The sequence below is a fragment of the Dendropsophus ebraccatus genome, chromosome 2 (genome assembly GCF_027789765.1).
Source record: "Dendropsophus ebraccatus isolate aDenEbr1 chromosome 2, aDenEbr1.pat, whole genome shotgun sequence".
Taxonomy (NCBI): Eukaryota; Metazoa; Chordata; class Amphibia; order Anura; family Hylidae; genus Dendropsophus; species Dendropsophus ebraccatus.
Window position 1 is genome coordinate 186,321,999 of NC_091455.1, and position 20,674 is coordinate 186,342,672.

General features: G+C 41.4%; 1 protein-coding gene across 3 annotated transcripts in view; it reads right to left on the reverse strand.

The window, feature by feature from the left end:
- CNPY1 (canopy FGF signaling regulator 1) overlaps window positions 1-20,674 on the reverse strand; it is a 117,264-nt gene that overhangs the window by 35,263 nt on the left and 61,327 nt on the right. For all 3 annotated transcript variants that reach the window (XM_069958889.1, XM_069958888.1, XM_069958887.1), the window contains exon 3: window positions 3,030-3,145. In XM_069958889.1, coding sequence (XP_069814990.1) covers window positions 3,030-3,145 — 116 coding nt within the window. The remainder of the gene's footprint in view (window positions 1-3,029; window positions 3,146-20,674) is intronic.

The window sequence follows — 20,674 nt, forward strand, 5'->3', positions numbered from 1 at the left end:
CAGATAAAGGGGAGTTGTAAGCCAGTCACAATGATCGATTCCGCAATCTAACATACACCCCTTACCTTTCCCCACACTGCACAGGCTGCTTGTTTGATAGTTATTGCCAAGTGAACCTGGGAAAGTCTTTTTGATCAACATTGTTTATATCATCTTTTTTGTGTATTTACATTGAAAAGGGTTGTCTCTTAACACAATGAGTTTGGAAATTGTCTCCCGAGGGTTGTTTTGCTTTTCTCTGGATCAATATTACAAGATGTTACCATGTATTTGTCTGCCAGCGTTTGGGAAAAAAAAAGTGTTGAAGGTGTTTTTAAGGTATATCATACTCTTTATATATTTATATGATGTTTTATATAGGTTTTTGAAATATGGCTAATCTAAAAAATGTGTGCCCACCTGCTCCGATTTTTCTGCAAGGCACTTCCTGACAATACAAATTGCCTTTGCCCACTTAGTGATGGCCAATTCCTTTTATCAATACTGTAAATCCTGAGCGATAGGGAATCCCAGCTGACGAGTATACATTTTTTTGGCCTGACATTTAAAGAAGCCCTTGGACTTACCATATAAACATTTTTCTAGCCTTTTCACACAAAAAAGACCCTAGATGGCCTCTTTAAAGGGGTTCTCCAGTGCTACAAAAACATGGCCAGTTTTCCCCCTTTCTTGTCTCCAGTTTGGGTGGGGTTTCAAAATCAGTTCCACTGAAGTAAATGGAGCTTAATTGCAAACCAAACCTGAACTGGAGACAAGAGAGGGGGAAAGGTGGCCATGTTTTTGTAGCGCTGGATAACCCCTTTAACCCTCCTGTTACTAAAATAATTTCCTGCAATTTTGGGCAAATAATATACCCTCATACCAGTTATCATCCTAAGTATATATATATAATGAGCTATGAATCTTCTGATCTCTAATATGTGTGCCTTGTCTTCTCTTTATTATCACATGAAATTTTAGATAGATGCTCCACAACTAAATGCCCTATTACATGGAGAGATTAAATGTGTAATAGAGCCAGCGATCAGCTGATGAACTAGCAAACCCACTTTAAAGGGAAACTATCAGCAGGTTAGGGGTATCTATGTCCCTATAGCACCCGGGGCACTAAAGTTGAAGGTGAGTTTCTCAGTTTTTGGGATATTAGCATTTGTTTAATATGGCAACTGACCCTCCCTGACGGAACAGTGCCCCCCCCCCAGTGCACTGAAACTCCTCATTAGCATATTAAATAAACTGCCGATATCCCAAAAACTGTGCCAAGAATAAAGTTAAGGAACTTACCTTCATCATCAGCACCCTGTGATCTATAAATGACGTATCTGCGGCTTAGATGCTTTAACCTGCTGCTAGTTTCCCTTTAAAACTGTTAAAGAATAATTTGCCGTTTGCCTAACCTCTGTCCGTGTAATAGAGGATGTGCGGCCGACAGCTGATTAATGCACCATCATCGAGCCATGTAATAGGATCTGTAAGCCACTGCAGATCAGCGATCATCTACCCCGTGGTTCGGGTTATGTAATACAAGCCAAATAATCGCCACTGCTTAGACTGGTGGAGGTCAGTTATAGACTGGTCAGATGGAAAGGAATGTCATTAGGTTTGCAGTTTAAAGGGGTACTCCGGCAGTAATATTTTTCTTTCAAATCAACTGGTGTCAGAAAGCTATATAGATTTGTAATTTACATCTATTTAAAAATCAGCTGTTTATGTCCTACAGGAAGTGGTGTTTTCTTTTCAGTCTGACACACTGCTCTCTGCTGCCACCTCTGTCCATGTCAGGAACTGTCCAGAAAAGGAGAGGTTTTCTATGCGGATTTGCTACTGGTCTGGGCAGTTCCTGTGTCGGACAGAGATGGCAGCAAAGAACACTGTGTCAGACTGGAAAGAAAAAACAATTTCCTGCAGGACATACAGCTGCTGGTAAACATGGGAAGACTTGAGATTTTTAAATAGAAAAAAAATTACAAGTCTATATAAAACTTTCTGAAACCAGTTGATTTGTAAGAAAAAGATTTTTCCTAAGTACCCCTTTAATGCTGTGGTACAATCACTCTTTTAATAGTACAGGGAAAGTCAGAGAAAGAAGTGTATACTTATTTATTTGCTAGCAACGTAGCACCCAATTTCACAATTGGGCTGTTTATGTCCTATAAGCTTTTTTAGTGAAATTTGCTTTTTTATGTATTGCATGCATTTCTCTACTATATTGTTAGTAAGAGCATAGGCCCCACTGGCCTAAATAATAAGGATCACATTGTTCAACCCTTTACATATATTAACGCTATCACTAGTGTAAATATGATTTAGGAGAACAATAAGGAGGGGGGGGGGAAAGTGTCAGTCAAATAATTTATGGATCCCACAAACGTTAACGCCCAAGACGGCATTACAAGACTTCTCTAAACATAACAAGGCTGCGAGAAAAGCTTTGCAACCCACATTTAGAGCAGATCAATTTCTCTTATTATACTAAACCCAAGCAAAACAGCAACATAATCGCCCAAGAGCAGACGCTGCACCAGCAAGCGAGAGATCTACGATTGAGGATTGTGCCGTCTTCTTGGCAGAGGAGAAGAGGTGAATGAGGGTATACCAGATCATACGCATAACATTAATCTCAAAAAAGAATTTGACTTCAGTGGCCTTGAAAGATTCCCTGAAGGAATCCTGAAGGGCCTTCATTTGCAGATTTCAATTAGCCTTTATTTCTATGCAATTATACATAAAACTCGTGTATTGTGCCGGCTATCATGATATCCCTTAATATGCATGAAGATCAAACAATGCGAAAAACAATAGTATTCAATACATTTCTGAAGGCTTCAGAGAGGGAAAGAAAAGACAGATCAAAATGGTTACCAGGAACAGAAGAGTTACATAAGATATTAGAAAGGAAAGTTTAAGGTTATGTCAGCTCTCGGAGGGAATAAATCCAATCATGAAGGCTGTAGGATTACACCAAAACCCCCGGCTTGTTAATATTAGCATCATCTTCAATTCAGTCACTCGCTTTTTTTTTCCCTTACCTTATTCTGTACCTGCGTCCCGTCCGGATTTATCCTGAATGACCCTACGTCGATTGTCTTACTTGGGCTCACTTTCCTAATTTCGTACAGCAGCTCATCTACCATTGCCCTGCAGGCTACAGAGGAAGAAGAGGAAAAAATAGAGAATTTTAAGAATTTTTTCTTAAGAGAAGCGAGAGTTATATTTATTAGAACAAATGTTATTTCTATGTAAGATGGGCAGGGGTACGGTTCTCATCATTTATTAGACTTGTTAACATTAGCACTGCCTGTTCCATGCCCAGGCATCCATCTACATTTCCTCCAGGTGCTCAGCTTTCTTCCCACGGTCCAGGAACATAACAACATAGGTTAATTGTCTTCTAACTATATTGACCCTAATGCCTCAAGTAGGGAAATCAGACCGTAAGCTCCACTGGGGCACAGGATACATATTAATAACATTGTGATATACAGAGGTAATAAGCAGGCCAAATCCAAACCTGTGAACGGCTCAATACATACAATAATAGATATAAAAAAAGAAAAAAACAATAACAAATTTATATATATATATATATATATATATATATATATTATATACACACACAATTAATAAAGAAATATAATTATAATAATAATATTAACAACAAATGTAGAAATAACAATTATATATATAAATATTAAATAAATAAATATATATACACACACACATATATATATATATATATATATATATATATACACACACACATAATATTATTAACAATAAAATTCACAAATATCTAAAAAGTTTTTTTTTTTAAATGATCTGCCTTACGCAAATAATATTGCCTATAATCATATGGCGACTGCAGCCTGATTAAGTATATGAAGAATTTATATAATTTCTATCAGTCTCATTTATATATGCAAAAATAATTTTTACAACAATTTTACAAACGAGCTTGAAGTCATGTGACTATATGAGTCAATCCTAGAGGCATCTGATACTGCGGCTTGTGACATCACACTGAATGGCTTGTCACCCGAGGCCACACTGCTCACATATGGACACAGGGTTTGGAGAGGTAGCCTGGCATGAAATTATTAATTTATTACTATTGGTATTATTTGTTTTGCTGCTCTACTTCCTTCTGCATAGAGACATTGTCCTTTTATTATGTTGTATGCAAAATCCCCAAAGAATTTTATCACTATTGGTAGATTTTTATTAATAACACATCAGTGTATTGAAAGAAAAAAAATCTAGAAAGCACCATAAATTTTCTATTTTATATGAAAGCCTCATAAGGGTAAACTTATGGCAATTTTAACCATTGATAATGGATTCTTTAGAAAATAACAATGGACGTTTGCAACAAACACTTTATTACTGATAAAGGACTATAAAAAACCATTTAGTTCTGACTGACTTTATGCGGTTATGGTTCTGTGATGCTGTATTTTATCCTAGCAATTCGAAGATAATTTTTTTCGAGACATGTTGTACTTTAGGTTAGTGGTAAATTTTCGATAATATTTGTACAATTTTCTTGTGAAAAATGCCCACATTTCATGAAAAAATGATAAAATTAGGGTTTCTCTAACTTGGCATTTTCTGCAGTCATTGTGTGGGGTTTGATCATGTGATCATTTTATTGCCAGCGTTAATGCATGCGATGATACCAAACACAAATATTTTTTCTACTTTAGTATTTGCATTTGAGCTTTATTCTTTGTTTTTTTTTTTTTGTCTGTTTCTTTTTTTGCTTTTTTACTTTATTTTACTGTCTCACCATGAGGACTGCACTGTATTCTGCTTATCATAGGCATTGTTGATCAGACTCCGCCAAGTGACTGTAGCTATGACACTGAAGGCCTCAGGAAGGCCTCCGGTAGTCACGACTATCATCGGGGCTGTGTGATCGCTTTGCGCATCCCCAACAGTGAACAGAGGAAGTATTCACTGTTCATCTATAAGGTTAACTGCCGCAACCGGCTCGGTTTTCAGCAGCTGCTATCACGGACAGCTGGGATGCACTGCAGATGGAACATGGAAGATGGTTTAATTCAAGGACACAACTGGAGTGGTAAAGCACCACAAAAATGGATGTCCAGTTCCATCCTTGGTCGGGAACACGACATGCAAAAGTAAAATATATTTTCATAAGCAAATCACAGATTTTATAGGAAAAATGTATGTAAATACGGATGTTGATCAAAAGCAGTGCATATGAGCAGCAATGTATACACAGTGCTCTAGAGCAGTGATTTTCAATCTTTTTTGAGCCGCAGCACACTTTTTATACTTAAAAAATCCCGGGGCACACCACCAACCAAAATGGCACAAAATGACACTAAAACAGTACATATTATACATATAGTTAATAATATAGATTCTAAATGTATTTATACTCACTCAGTGTGAAACCTGGGCCTGTTTTCTTCTCCCCCCTGTGCTTCTCTCCACCATACTTCTCCCCCCTGCTTCTCTCCCCCATGCTTCTCTCCACCATACTTCTCCCCCCTGCTTCTCTCCACTGTTTCTCTCCCCCATCCCCATGTTTCTCTCCCCTCTGCTTCTCTCCGCTGTTTCTCTCCCTCATCCCCATGTTTCTCTCCCCCCTGCTTCTCTCCCGTTTCTCCCCCATCCCCATGTTTCTCTCCCCCATCCCCATGTTTCTCTCCCCCATGCTTCTCTCCCTGTCTCTCCCCCCGTTTCTCCCCCATGCTTCTCTCCCCCATCCCCATGTTTCTCTCCCCAATCCACAGGTTTCTCCCCCCCATTGTTTTCTCCTGTTTCTCTCCCCCATCCCCAGGTTTCTCTCCCCCCCTTCCTCCTCACCTCCTCCGAGATGGTCGCCGCTGCTGTCCGCCTCACCTACTGGCCGCCCGTAGGGCCCGGAAGTGCTCCTTCAATCAGCGGAGACCGGGAGCAGGGTGCGCTGCGGCGGGCCGTAGCGCACACGTTGATTGGATGCGTGCATCACGGCCTGCCGCAGCGCACCACGCTCCCGGTCTCCGCTGATTGGATAGGAGGAGCACGTCCGGGCGCTACAGGCAGCCAGTAGGTGAGGCGGACAGCAGCAGCGGGGCGATCTGCAGGGGCACCATAGTTTGGGGAACTTTCCCCGCGGCACACCCGACCATGTGAGTTCGGCTATACAGATACAGGAGTCCTAGCTCCTGTGCATATACTTTGGGCATGCCAATAATGCAACAAACCATGGAAATAGATTAACATGCTGCCAATCGTACTGGAGGTCGGTATACACCAATCAGTGATAACATTAAAAGCATTAGAAATTAATTATTTAATGGCAATGGCACCTATTAAGGGATAGGATATATTAGGCAAGTAAGCAGTCATTTCTTAAAGTTGAAAGCAGTAAAAATGAAGACATGTAAGGATCTGGATGACAACGGCCAATATGTGATGGTTAGATGACTGGGTCAGAGCATCTTCAAAATGGCAGGTCTTGAGTGGTCTTTGCAGTATGATTGCTACTTGATAAAAGTGGATGACTAAAGGATATGGGTCAGTCTGATGATCTGAGGAATGATCTTTGGGTACAAAATGGGTCCTGGTTTTCATGTTTTCACATATATCACCTACTTAGACATTGCATCAGACCAAGTACCTAGACCACCCCTTCTTGACATCAGTATTGCCTAATTTCCTAATTCGGCAGGATACCATGCCACAACACACTGCATACATATTTCAGGAAAGGTGTGAGGAACAAGATAAAAAAAATTCAAGGTGGCGGCTTGGCATCTCAATTCCACTAGATCTCAACTAGATCAAGTGGGATGTGCACGAAATACAGCCACAATCCATGGAGGCCGCACATCACAACTTAAAGGGTTTTCTGCTAACATCTTGGCGTCAGATAACAAAGGACACCTGCAGAGGTCTTGTAGACTTCATGTCTAGACATGTCAGAGCCATTCTGGTGCCACATGGGGGACCTACAAAATACCAGGCAGGTGATTTAATGTTATGGTGGATGGGTGTAAAACTCTGAGAACAAATACTGTACATTGTTTAATAGATAAATAAAGCAATCAGTAAAACCTGGTTTTATTTTTAAATTTTAGTTTTTACTATGAAAAACTAAACACTGACTTATTATTGGTTGGTATGGACAGACTAGCTTTTCTTTTAATAAAAGTGGGCTGCCACAGTCTGAACTGAGGGTTACTGGTGAGTATTTTCCTGCACCACCAACATCCTGTCTCTGACCGAATTACACCAAGTGATTATCAGCCACATTTGGCCGATAATCGCTTGGTGTAATAGTTCTTATTAAAAGGCAACGATCAGCAAAACATGCACGATGTGAGTTGATCCTTGTTTTTCAACATGTTGAAAAAAACTACATCAATAAAGAAGGTCTCTCCTATGGGCCACCAGGATCGTCTAGGCAGCCCTCCCCACTTGCTGTTGGTTTGTGTAATAGCACTAACAGCGAGTGGGGAACGAGAAGCAAGAGAGCGCTGACCTGACAGGTTGGCAATTGCTTGTTTCTAAACATTGGCGGTAATAAGGCCTTAGGCTGGGTTCACACTACATAAAAAACAAGGCCGTAATTCATAACAACGGACGTAATTGCGCAAACAACTGCCGTTATTTCACAAATAACGGCCATTTGCACAATTACAGCCGCTGTTATGAAATACGGCCGTGTTTTTTACGTAGTGTGAACATAGCCTTAAACTGACTCTGTACCCACAATCTGCCCACCCCAAACCGCTTGTACCTTCAGATAGCTGCTTTTAATTCAAAATCTGTCCTGTGGTCCGTTCAGCAGGTGATGCAGTTATTCTCCTAAAAAACAACTTTTAAACTTGCAGCTCTGTGCAAAACTGGCGTGGCCTAGAATGACTGTGCATTAGGCTGGCACAACCTCTCTGTTCCTCCTCCACGCCCTCCTCATCATTAGAAATGCTCCAGGCAGATTGTCTCCTATTCTTCACCTGTGTGAGCACTGCACATGGGCTGGATCGTTAAGGCACCTGTGCAGTTTTCACTGCAGAGGAATAGGAAAAATCCTGCCAGTGGCATTTCTAATGATGAGGACGGTGGGGGGGAGGGACGGAGGGGTGGTGCAAGGTTAGGGCACAGATACTGTAGGCCACGGCAATTTGGCACAGGGCTGCAAGTTTAAAAGTTGTTTAGGACAATAACTGCAGAACGGACCCCAGGACAGATCTTGGATTAAAAGCAGCTATCCGAAGGTCAAAGTGGTTTGGGGGGGACAGATTGTGGGTACAGAATCGCTTTAAGATAGTGTCCACCTGCTTTCAATTTGACCCGTTAATTTTTCAGCCTCTGTCCCACCATTCCCCACTAATAATTATAGTTCCTTTTTACTATATCCCTACATTAGGAGTGGTCACTAAGACTGACAGCTCAAGTGGTCCCAATGGAATGCTTGAGCTATCAGTCTTGGGGGGCTCGGAATGCTCTCAATACAGAGTACTCTGAGCACCTGACTAGAGCCCATAAACTTTAAGCTTCATGACCAAGACCAAAGATATGGATGTATGTTGGTCTTGTATATATGTGGGAGGGAGAGGCGCCGCAGGCCTAGGGCACTGATGCTCTAGGCCACTCCAGATTGACAAAAAAAAAGTAGTCTTTCTTTAAAATACTGGTACTGGGAGTAAGGCAGACCCCCGAACTGCACGCAGGGCAAGGACCTTTACAACACGGTACTGATGGTTTGGGGGCAGCTACATGTCAGTACAGATTTGCTTTAAGATATGTGAGGTGATAAAGTGTACGTAACTGGTTAAAAAGAGAAGGGAGTGTTGTCAAGAGAGTGCTTGAAAGTTTAAAAATGGGGTGTAGGTATTTGTAATAAGATAAATAAGATTTTCTTTCATGGTTTCATAATCATAACATTCATTTTCTAGATCTAAAATACTTCACTTCATGTCTTTTTAATAAATAGCCATTTTAATTCATATTTAATTTAAAATGAAAGAGAATGTGTCAATTGCAATTCATGTTTCAAACTGCAGACACTGTTAGATAGCTGTCGGATCAAGGAGACTCACAGTAACTTTCATATATGCATCTGTGCTTCTAGAACATAAAAAAAAGCTTTTATTATATAGTAGGAAGGGTAAAAGAGGCATTCCTAAACTCCTGAGATGCAGCAAAGTGTCACACAACCTCCAACACCTGAGCCTGCTTGGGGCTCAGCTTCCAGGTGTCAATCAAGCCGGGAGGGGGGAGAGGAAACTTTCTAGTCTGCAGCAGATCAGGAAATAGGAAAAGCCCTTAGCAGTTGCATATAAAAGATAGACAATAGATTTTTTTTGTAGTGGTTAAATAAACCTTTAAAATAATAAAAGTTGACTTCTGGTTTAAAGTCGCTAAAGTGAAATGGTCTTCATAATACTATATTAAATGCATAAAGACTTGGCTTGCCATCTTCAGAGCAGTGGTGATCAGATCAATCGTAACAGAAGACCCATCAGTGTTCACCAGGCTGCTTATTAGAGATGCAGGCATGTTGCCAGGGCATGGCACCTATGAGACGACAGAAGTAGATGGCAAAAGTTTCTGTAGAAACAAGGCATCTAGCTTTGCAGTATTTTTTCCACACCTGACAAACTTTTCTACAGTCCTGTACTTGCGGAGAACACATGCAAAATAAATTTAACTAACTGCAGTGCACAGGTGAACACCTTCCATAGAGTGTACCCAGGGCCGGATTAAGGTTGGTGGAGGCCCCGGGCGACAATCCCCCACTACCCCAAAGAAATAAATAAACTATACCGCGATCTATACAGATGGCTGCTTACTGTAGGTGATTTAGCACAGACCCCTCCTCGCTCCTGGCTATGTGGGTCAGCATCCTCTTCTGTTATGCACGTGGTCACTAGAGGCTGCAGTACAGGGGAAGATGCCAGGCCCTAGAGACAGGAGCAGGGGGGGGGGTGGACTAAGTATCAGAGTGTATTCCCACATTGTGTTTGTGTTAACGCAATGTGAGAACACAGCACTTTCTGCACTCTGTCGCCCACTGTGTTAGGGCCCTATTACATGGCCTGATATCCTGGGTAAGCAGCACCGTTCTGCTAGGGTTCGAGCTGGTGGGGGCCCTTAAGTGGTGGAGGCCCCGGGGCACGTGCCCCTGGTGCCCTCCCTTTAATCCGGCCCTGAGTGTACCATAGCCACAAGGGTACACTTCACAAGGTGATGTTGTGCCCAGCTAAGCCTGGAAATGAAGAGTCTGTAGGAAGATAGGTGGTGTTCTTCGGGTCACATAGCATAGTGCAACTTCTAGGGGCGCATTTTCAAAACCTGCCTAAAAATTCGGGTGACTTTTCATGGTACAATCAAACTGAAAATCCAAAAGCAAATCAAATTGAAAATCCACAACAAAACTCCACAAGGGGAACTTTTTCTTTCAAATCAACTGGTGTCATGCTGCGTTTACACGAAACGATTATCGGGCAAATTTGCGTTATAACGATCGAATTCGAACGATAATCGTACGTGTAAACGCAGCGATCGATCAAATGACGAACGAGAAATCGTTCATTTTGATCTTTCAACATGTTATCAAATCGTTGTTCGCAAAAAATTCGCCGATCGTTCCGTGTAAACAGTCGTCGCACGATAGTCTGGCCGCCCGCCCCCCCTGCTCGCAGCCCGGCCCCCCGCTCATCCGCAGCCCCCTGCGCCGGCTCGATCGCCGCCGCTCTGATCGCCTTGCATTGATTGGCTGAAGAGGGGAGCCGGGAATTTCAAACGGCTCCTCTTCAGCCAATCAGTGCACTGAAGAGCGGAGTCGGGGATTTCCTGTATTTCCTGCAGGAAGTGGTGTATTCCCTTCCAGCCTGACACAGTGCTCTCTGCTGCCACTTCTGTCCATGTCAGAAACTGTCCAAAACAGGTGAGGTTTTCTATAAGGATTTTCTATTGCTTTGGTCAGCTCCTGGGTCTGCCTCCAGTGCACAGAGCCGGGCCGGTGCACGAGAAGAGAAAGACGCCAAGTGCAGGAACCAGGCAGCGTTCCTGGACTGTGCCACTGTGGTCCACAAGCCAGCGCCAACAGGAAAATATAAAAAAAAAGCGATGTACCTGATATATATATAATATATATTATGTATTATAATATTTCTCTAATTTAAAGCCAAAAGAAGAAATTCAAGTAAAATCTGTACTGTGTGAACACAGCCTTAAGGTCACACCTTTCACAATCACATTAGTTCTCATGTAAACTATACATTGATTCCAGATGATTTTCATTTTTTTCCATTTAGTGCTTAAAAGAAAGGAAGTTGTTTTTTTTTTTGTTTTTTTATTTCTTCTTCCTATTGAACAAACATAAGGCCATTACAAAGTGCTGGCCAGTTCCCTGTTTAGAAACAAGGGTAAGTGTAACCCTGCAACGTTATTTCCCATTCATACTTGTGATTGAGGTCAGAGAAGGGAAGAGAGACCACAGAGAAATCCCAAGAGATTTGTACTGACCTTTCCGGCTGTCGATGAGAAAGGCCATCTCACGCTATACTATTTTCCAGTTCTGCTCCAGTAATCTCTATATAATAACTGTCATGTGGAGACACCTTTATGTAATGTACATGTACTTGTTACTGGACGCAAAAAAAAAAAAAAAGAAAAAGAGACCTGCAGAATATCTGGAACATAATACTTGCAGGTAAGCTTGTACATGCCATGGCTACATATAGTACAACTTAAACAGTACAAACGTATACCAATGTAGGTATAACATAATCGATAAAAGTAGTCGCAGAAGTTTAACCTCCAATCTGTTCTACGTAAATCTACCTTAACCTTTATCTTCAAGGTTCCTGAAAATGCACAGACATTGGTGACCAATACAGTCAGATACAAGGTCAAAATTATTCTACTGATGAATACTATCAGCAGTTCTGAGGAGCATACACTATAAGGCTGCGTTCACACTACTTATATTTCAGTCAGTATTGCAACCAAAACCAGGAGTGGATTAAAAACACAGAAAGGCTCTGTTCACATAATGTTGAAATTGAGTGGATGGCCGCCATTTAATGGCAAATATTTGCTGTTATTTTAAAACAACGGCTGTTATATTGAAATAATGGCCGTTATTTACTGTTATATGGCGGCCATCCACTCAATTTCAACATTATGTGAACAGATCCTTTCTGTGTTTTTAATCCACTTCTGGTTTTGGTTGCAATACTGACTGAAATATACTGACTGAAATTTACATATACTGACTGAAATATACGTAGTGTGAACGCAGCCTTAGGCTGGGTTCACACTATGTATATTTGAGGCTGTATTAGTGAGGCTGTATAGCAACCAAAACCAGGAGTGGATTGAAAACACAGAAAGGCTATGTTCACATAATGTTGTAATTGAGTGGATGGCCGTCATTTAATGGCAAATTTTTGCTGTTATTTTAAAACAACGGCTGTTATATTGAAATAATGGCAGTTATTTACCGTTATATGACGGCCATCCACTCAATTTCAACATTGTGTGAACAGAGCCTTTCTGTGTTTTCAATCCACTCCTGGTTTTGGTTGCTATGAGGACCTGACTTGAGGACCAAATACTGCCTGAAGTATACAGTGTGTGAACTCAGCCTAAATTAGGCTGGGTTCACACGCTGTAACTGTGCGGCTGTATTTTTTATGCGGCTGTAAATGTGCGGGTGAAACTCCGGCCGTGGGAAAAAATAGACATGCGGCTCAAAACATACGGTCATTTACTTGGAAATCTGGTTCAACTAAAAATAACAAATAAAATGTTAAGAAAGTGATGGAAACACCTCTGGATGCATCTGGGAAAGCAGGAAAACAGTTTACATGAATCGCTATTACCGGGGTTTGCGATCCTCTGCACTATAGCCGATGTGTCTCATGGTTAATATATTGAATTAATAAAACACATTTTCTGTCTAATAAAGTCCCTTTTATTGTTCAATAATTAAATGTAAACGATTCCATCATTTTGCAATTAAATATACTGTTAAAATAAATATATATATAAATAAATGTATATTTATATATATATTTATTTTTTGACAGTATATTTAATTGCACAATGATGGATTCGTTAGAATTAAATTATTGACCAACGAAACTGAATTTATTTAAACGAAAATGTGTTTTCTTAATTAAATATTAATTAGTACAGGAAGCTCTATAAGCCGGTAATTCATATGCCGGCAATAGAGCTTTCTGTACTAATCATCACTTAACTTTAATGAAAACATCAAATGTTTCTTCTAATTATGTTATGACAATAGCATTATTAGAAGAAACATTTAGAATTATATGTGCGCTCAGCTGATTGGCTATTCGGCTGAGCGCACATATAATGAGCCGGTCCGCAGTACAGTGACTTCATTGTGCTGCGGACCAGCGAAGAGACAACATCGGGGTGAGTATAGAGCTCTCCCCACCCCCTCCCCAGCACTGCACCCCTCCCAGCAAGGAAGGGGGGGTCACTTAACCCCTTCCTTGCTGGGATGGGTGCAGTCTGACATCAGTCTGGCCCCCAGGGGGTTAAGGGGGATGCAATACATCCTCCCTTAACCCCTTGGGGGTCAGACTGTAAGCAGCGATCTGTAAAGATGCTGCATACTGTAAGGTGCACAACACCGCTCACAATGATGGGTGTTGTGCTCCTGTTTGTGTGTTTTTTGTGTGTTTCTCCCTTTTTGTTTTTCAGATATCGGTATCCTGGGGATTACGTCGGATTCCGTGGACTACGTCGATGACCAGCGTTTTTTTAATGTTTTTTTTAATAAAATGGTCAATGAGGGGTGTGGGGGTGTTTTTATTTGAATAAAAAAATTTGTAAACTTGTGTCTTGTCTTTATTTCTTTACTTTATAGACTTAGTAGTGGAAGCCGTCTAATAGACGGAATCCATTACTAAGTCGGGGCCTAGTGTTAGCCGGTATAAAATGGCTAACACTAACCCCCTATTATTACCCCAGTACCCAATGCCACCAGGGGTACTGGGAAGAGCCGGGTGCCAGTGGTCCCGGAGCGTCAAAATTGGCGCTCCTGGACCGGGCGGCAGCAGGCTGGTAAGATTTAGGCTGGGGAGGGCCTAAACCAATGGCTCTTCCCACCCTGGTGTTACCAGGCTGCTGTAGTTTGGTTTTTAACCCGGCTGGTTATAAAAATAAGGGGGACCCTATGCGTTTTTTTTTTAATTATTTATTTATTTAAAAAAAAAACCCGCATAGGGTCCCCCCTATTTTTAGAACCAGCCGGGTTAAAAACCAAGCGACAGCAGCCTGGTAACACCAGGGTGGGAAGAGCCATTGGTTTAGGCCCTCCCCAGCCTAAATCTTACCAGCCTGCTGCCGCCCGGTCCAGGAGCGCCAATTTTGACGCTCCGGGACCACTGGCACCCGGCTCTTCCCAGTACCCCTGGTGGCATTGGGTACTGGGGTAATAATGGGGGGTTAGTGTTAGCCATTTTATACCGGCTAACACTAAGCCCCGACTTAGTAATGGATTCCGTCTATTAGACGGCTTCCACTACTAAGTCTATAAAGTAAAGAAATAAAGACAAGACACAAGTTTACAAATTTTTTTATTCAAATAAAAACACCCCCACACCCCTCATTAACTATTTTATTAAAAAAAACATTAAAAAAACGCTGGTCATCGACGTAGTCCATGGAATCCGACGTAATCCCCAGGATACCGATATCTGAAAAACAAAAAGGGAGAAACACACAAAAACACACAAACAGGAGCACAACACCCATCATTGTGAGCGGTGTTGTGCTCCTTACAGTATGCAGCATCTTTACAGATCGCTGCTTACAGTCTGGCCCCCAAGGGGTTAAGGGAGGATGTATTGCATCCCCCTTAACCCCCTGGGGGCCAGACTGATGTCAGACTGCACCCATCCCAGCAAGGAAGGGGTTAAGTGACCCCCCTTCCTTGCTGGGAGGGGTGCAGTGCCGGGGAGGGGGTGGGGAGAGCTCTATACTCACCCCGATGCGTCCTCTTCGCTGGTCCGCAGCACAATGAAGTCAGTGTGCTGCGGACCGGCTTATTATATGTGCGCTCAGCCGAACAGCCAATCAGCTGAGCGCACATATAATTCTAAATGTTTCTTCTAATAATGTTATTGTCACAACATAATTAGAAGAAACATTTGATGTTTTCATTAAAGTAAAGTGATGATTAGTACAGAATGCTCTATTGCCGGCATATGAATTAACGGCTTATAGAGCTTCCTGTACTAATTAATATTTAATTAAAAAAACACATTTTCGTTGAAATAAATACAGTTTCGTTGGTCAATAATTTATTTCTAACGAATCCATCATTGTGCAATTCAATATACTGTCAAAAAATAAATATATAGATAAATATACATTTATTTATATATCTATTTTTTTTAACAGTATATTTAATTGCAAAATGATGGATTCGTTAGAAATAAATTATTGATCAACGAAAGTGTCTTGATTACAAAGAAAATGTGTTTGATTAATTTAATATATTAACTATTAGAGGCATCGGCATTCGGCATCATTGCCGGCTATTTTTGAAGTACTCCGTACGGACCGCCTGTCAATCCACGGCCGCATATTCAGCCGCAAACAATGGTCTTGTTCATTTTTTACGGGTCCGTTTACGATAGGGCCGTAGATTCATACATAGTGTGCACTGTGCAGCCGCATATCCTATACTTCCAAGCATACACACGAACCACCAAAAATACCGCCGCACAATTACAGCCGCAAATACAGCCGCACTCTTACAACGTGTGAACCGAGCCCCCTATAAGGCCGCGTTTACACAACGTAAGTAAAGTATTAATCATGGCTGTTGTTGACGATTTGCAACACTGCCATGATTAATACTTTAGTTACATTGTGCTGCAGCTAGAGGGAATCCCGTCCGGAGTGTATACACATAGTATACACTCCAGTCGGGATCGCTAGCTGCCCCGCAAAAAAAACTGAATAGTGGCAGCACAAAACCTGTCAGTTCACACAATGGAGCGTGCGGCTCCAGCCGCACACTCTATTGTGTGCAGTGAGGAATTCGGATGCGGGCGCACACTGATGCACCCGCATCGGAATTCAGCAGAAGTGAAGAACATCCGTCCGATTCCGTAAGGACCCTATTACATGGGACGATCATCGTGTGAAAAATTGTTATATTGTTCGAATTTAAACGATAGTCGTTCTGTGTAATTGAAGGCAACAATCGAAAAATTGTTTGTATGTTGTTGATTTAGATCTGAACCTAAAATTATCGTTAATCGTTCGCTGTAATTCCACATTCATTTGCTCAAGTTCCGCATTTGTTCACTAATCGTTCAGTGTAATTGCACATTGTTCATTGTTTTGCTGGGATCAAAAGGAGTAAACGATCATAGTAACGATCGCAATAACTATCGTAACTAACGACCATTGTTGTGTAATATGGTGAAAAATTTAAGGTTAACGATAAACTCCCAGTCCTTACTAGACAGCTTTTAAAAAAGGTTTGAAATTGAAGATTTGATAGTTATAACATTTTGTTTATTTTCCATTCAGGTATTTTTACACACACTTTTTATTTTCTTACATAGGCTATGTTCACATAACGTTTTAACTGTATGCATTGGGCAGCCGTCATTCCACTGACGTCAATTAAAATGCGGTAATAACGGACTTTATTTTAACCCCTTAACAACCGTGGGCGCTCTGAACCGCCGCAGCCCCAGGTGACGCATGTAGCCCAGGACCGCGGTTATAGCGGGCACGGTCCGATCTCCGTGCCAGCTAATTAAGGATTAAGATGCAGCTGTCAAAGTTGTGCAGCCTCATCCCTGGTGTTCAGTGGGGTGAATCGCTCCTCCGGGACGTTGTCCCGGAAGAGCGATCCGCACATCTGGCTCGGGCCGGGGTCTGCGATGTAACGGCGCTGATCCCGGCTCTACACTCGATTGTTTCCGGCTGCAGCAGCCGGGAAGCAATCCAGTGCCTATCTCATTGATCTATGCTGTATATCTATGCAGCATAGATCTCAATGAAAGATCAGTGTACTTATACTCGAAGTCCCCCAGGGGGGCTTCTAGTATAAGTATAAAAGAAAAAAAAAAAGTGTCATTATTATTAAAAAGCCCCCTCCCCTAATAAAAGTCAGAATCACCCCCCTTTTCCCATGTTATGAATAAAAATAAATAAATCAATAAATAAACATGTTTGCTATCGCCATGTGCGTAATCGCCCGAACTATTAATTTATCACATTCCTGATCTCGTACGGTAAACGGCGCAAGCGCAAAAAAATCCCAAAGTGGAAAATTGTGCATTTTTGGTCGCATCAAATCCAGAAAAAATTTAATAAAAAGCGATCAAAAAGTTGCATATGCTCAATCAAGGTACCGATAGAAAGAACACATCATGGTGCAAAAAATGACACCTCACACAGCCCCATAGACCAAAGGATAAAAGCTCTATAAGCATGGGAATGGAGCGATTTTAAGGAACATATATTTGTTAACAATGGTTTGAATTTTTTACAGGCCATCAGATAAAAGAAAAGTTATACATGTTGTACATGTTATCGTTGTAATCGTAATGACTTGAGGAACTACCATAACAAGTCAGTTTTACCCCAGGGCGAACGGCGTAAAAACAAATACCCCCAAAATAAACAGAATGCGTTTTTTTTCAATTTCACCACACAATAATTTTTTTTCTGGTTTCGCAGTGTACTTTATGAAAAAATTCAGCCTGTCATTGCAAAGTACAATTAGTGGCGCAAAAAAAAGGGCTCATGTGGGTTTTAAGGTAAAAAAATGCAACTGCTATGGCCTTCTAAGCAAAAGGAGAAAAAAAACGGAAGTGCAAAAATTGAAATTGGCCCGGTCCTTAAGGGGTTAAAAAGAAAACGCTTAGAGGCACTTAACAATGTAATACTTTATCACCGATTTCTCCTGGAGCCAACATAAAAATCCCAGTCATAGAGTCAATTGCCAACATTCTGGTTGGTAAAGGGAATCTGTCAGATCCCTACCAGGTACAGAGCTGCAGATACAGCAGCTTCCAAGGAAAAATGTAATTCTAAAACTTTGCAATGGTCATCAGCAAAGACAAAAGCATCATAGGTTTTATCTCCCTATCACCTATATGCCAATGTCTGCTGCTCTGTACATGGTACGGATCTGACATATTTCCTTCAAAGTCTATGGGCAGTCGTTAAGCAGTGGTACTCCAGCAGGGGGGGCACTTTTGTGCTGGGACCGGGGAGGAGGTGGCCTAGGGAAAAGACGTCCTTTCACCTCCCCGGTTCCAGTGGCGGGTCCCTCATCGTGGCGCTCCGGTGCCCGCTTCCGGGTGTCTGACGCGGGCCCAAGACGTGACGTCTCAGGTCCGCTCAGCCACTCAGTGAAGGAGATGGGATCTGAGCGAACTTGAAACGGATCCCACCTCCTTCACTGAGTGGCCCGCGTCAGACACCCGGAAGCGGCCGGTAACCGGGCACCGGAGCGCCGCAATGCAGGACCCGCCGCTGGAGTACCCCTTTAAACACAGAGTCAGGATTCACTGAGGAAGTAATATAAATAGTCACTGACATTTTAGCAAACTTTGCACTGCCTCCTCACTAGTCAAATACTTGTTACCTATCCTTTGAATAGGTTATAAGATAATCTTGGCATGAACCATACAATGTTTTCCTGCCACTTTTAGGCTTTGTTCCCACTTCAGGAACATATCGGGCAAAGGTGGCCACCCTGTATAGCCACCCTGTATATAGCCACTAGTAGCAGCTGTCTATATAACAAGATAGTGTTTTATGTGCCCAGACACACAGGGGAAGATTTATCAAACATGGCGTAAAGTGAAACTGGCTCAGTTGCCCCTAGCAACCAATCAGATTCCATCTTTCATTTTCCAAAGAGTCTGTGAGGAGTGAAAGGTGGAATCTGATTGGTTACTAGGGGCAACTGAGCCAGTTTCACTTTACACCATGTTTGATAAATCTCCCCCCACAGTCTCCAAACTGCACGCACCAAACTTCTGCTGACTCATTCCCCTCGCCCTTTCATAGGTTATAATGGACACAGCAGAACCCATCATGAAAAGATACTAGGGAAAAAGAAGCTAACAATTTAAAAGGAATTAGGACAGGGTAAAATATTTAATGTAGATCTCATTTTGATTAGCCCTCTCTCTATAGATTGCTAGGCTATTGGGGTCAAAGGGCAGCAAGAACCTGTCCTAGTCGTCTAGACCTGAAAAGCCTGACCCTTGACATCATTGATTCTTTCCAATTGAGATAGAATGCAACGTCCCTACGTCTAAGTTGTAGACTACCATCCAGATACAGGCATAAGTGGTCTTATTTCATACTTTTTCGTACCTTGGTAGCCATGACACTGTCGTTACAACATTCTGAAAAATTTTCTACAAAATTATTTTACAAAAAAATTATTTTATATATAATTTATTTTTAAAAAAATTAATTTAGTAGAATTTTTTTCAGAATGTTGTAACGACAGTGTGTGTATATATATATATATATATATATATATATATATGCGCACACATCAGCCTTCACAATGAGAGATAGGCCTCGGCACCGGTTCGGTTTATACATGTAAAACATGAATCATTTTCGACAAAACAGCAGAACAGCAGACAGTCATGGTGAACAAAGAAGCTTTAGAATTCTTTTTTAGATGTTGCCAGAAAAAGACAAGATATGGAAGGATTGAATATATTCACTAGACCAAATACCGTATGATGATAAAAATAGACACAATCATGTGTAATTCTTGAAGGAATAATATGAATAATTCTAAGACTAAATAAATATTTTACTTAAAATAAACTACCAGCAAAACGCACTGGAGCGTAATTTAATATACGGTAAGTCAAAGAGATAAAAAAAAAAAAACTACATCAAGATAAAATACAAAAATATTGACCTGATAAAATCGATTCATTTTGAGAACAGTGCAGCAAAAGGTGAAGTGAGGAAATTAAGTTTGGGCAGCAATATGCTTCCAATAACACCTATCATCATGCGTACGAGGCTCAGATGATACCAGAAGATATTTCTATTGGCTGCTGATGGGAGTGGTGTCAAAACTGTACAACCACAATAAGAGCAGCATAAGGATGGCAGGAAATCATAGAAAGAGCCCAACATGGATTCTAATTGCTGCTTGTGTCTGGGAGTACCATTGTTATGGGAGCTAATGCGTAAATGACTAGTCAAAGATTGATGAAGTCTGGGGCAATATACAGGGAATTGGATTTGTTAAAGAGTTACTGTCGTATTTTTTATTATTTTTTTTTGCAGAAATTAATAGTCCAGGCGATTTTAAGAAACTTTATAATTGGGTTTATTAGGTAAATATGCCATTGTCTGCATGTAAAAAGCCTTTTCCCAGGTCCCCCCCCCTCCCTCCTCTTTTCCATTCACTGCAAAATATCATGAAATTGTGACTTGTTGCATCAGACACAACCCTGTCTGTTCTATAAAGAAGGGAGGGGGGGGGGGGAACTTAGTCGGCAGCGAAAGGGGAGAACAAAGGATTACAGGCACGGAGCTGGGTGACAGCGGTATTAAGAGGTCTGAGAGGTCAGTGCTGACTGTCAGAGGAGATAGCCGGGTCATGTAGTTGTAAATTAACTCTTTGTTGTCCTGTTTTGGTGTCTCATTTGAC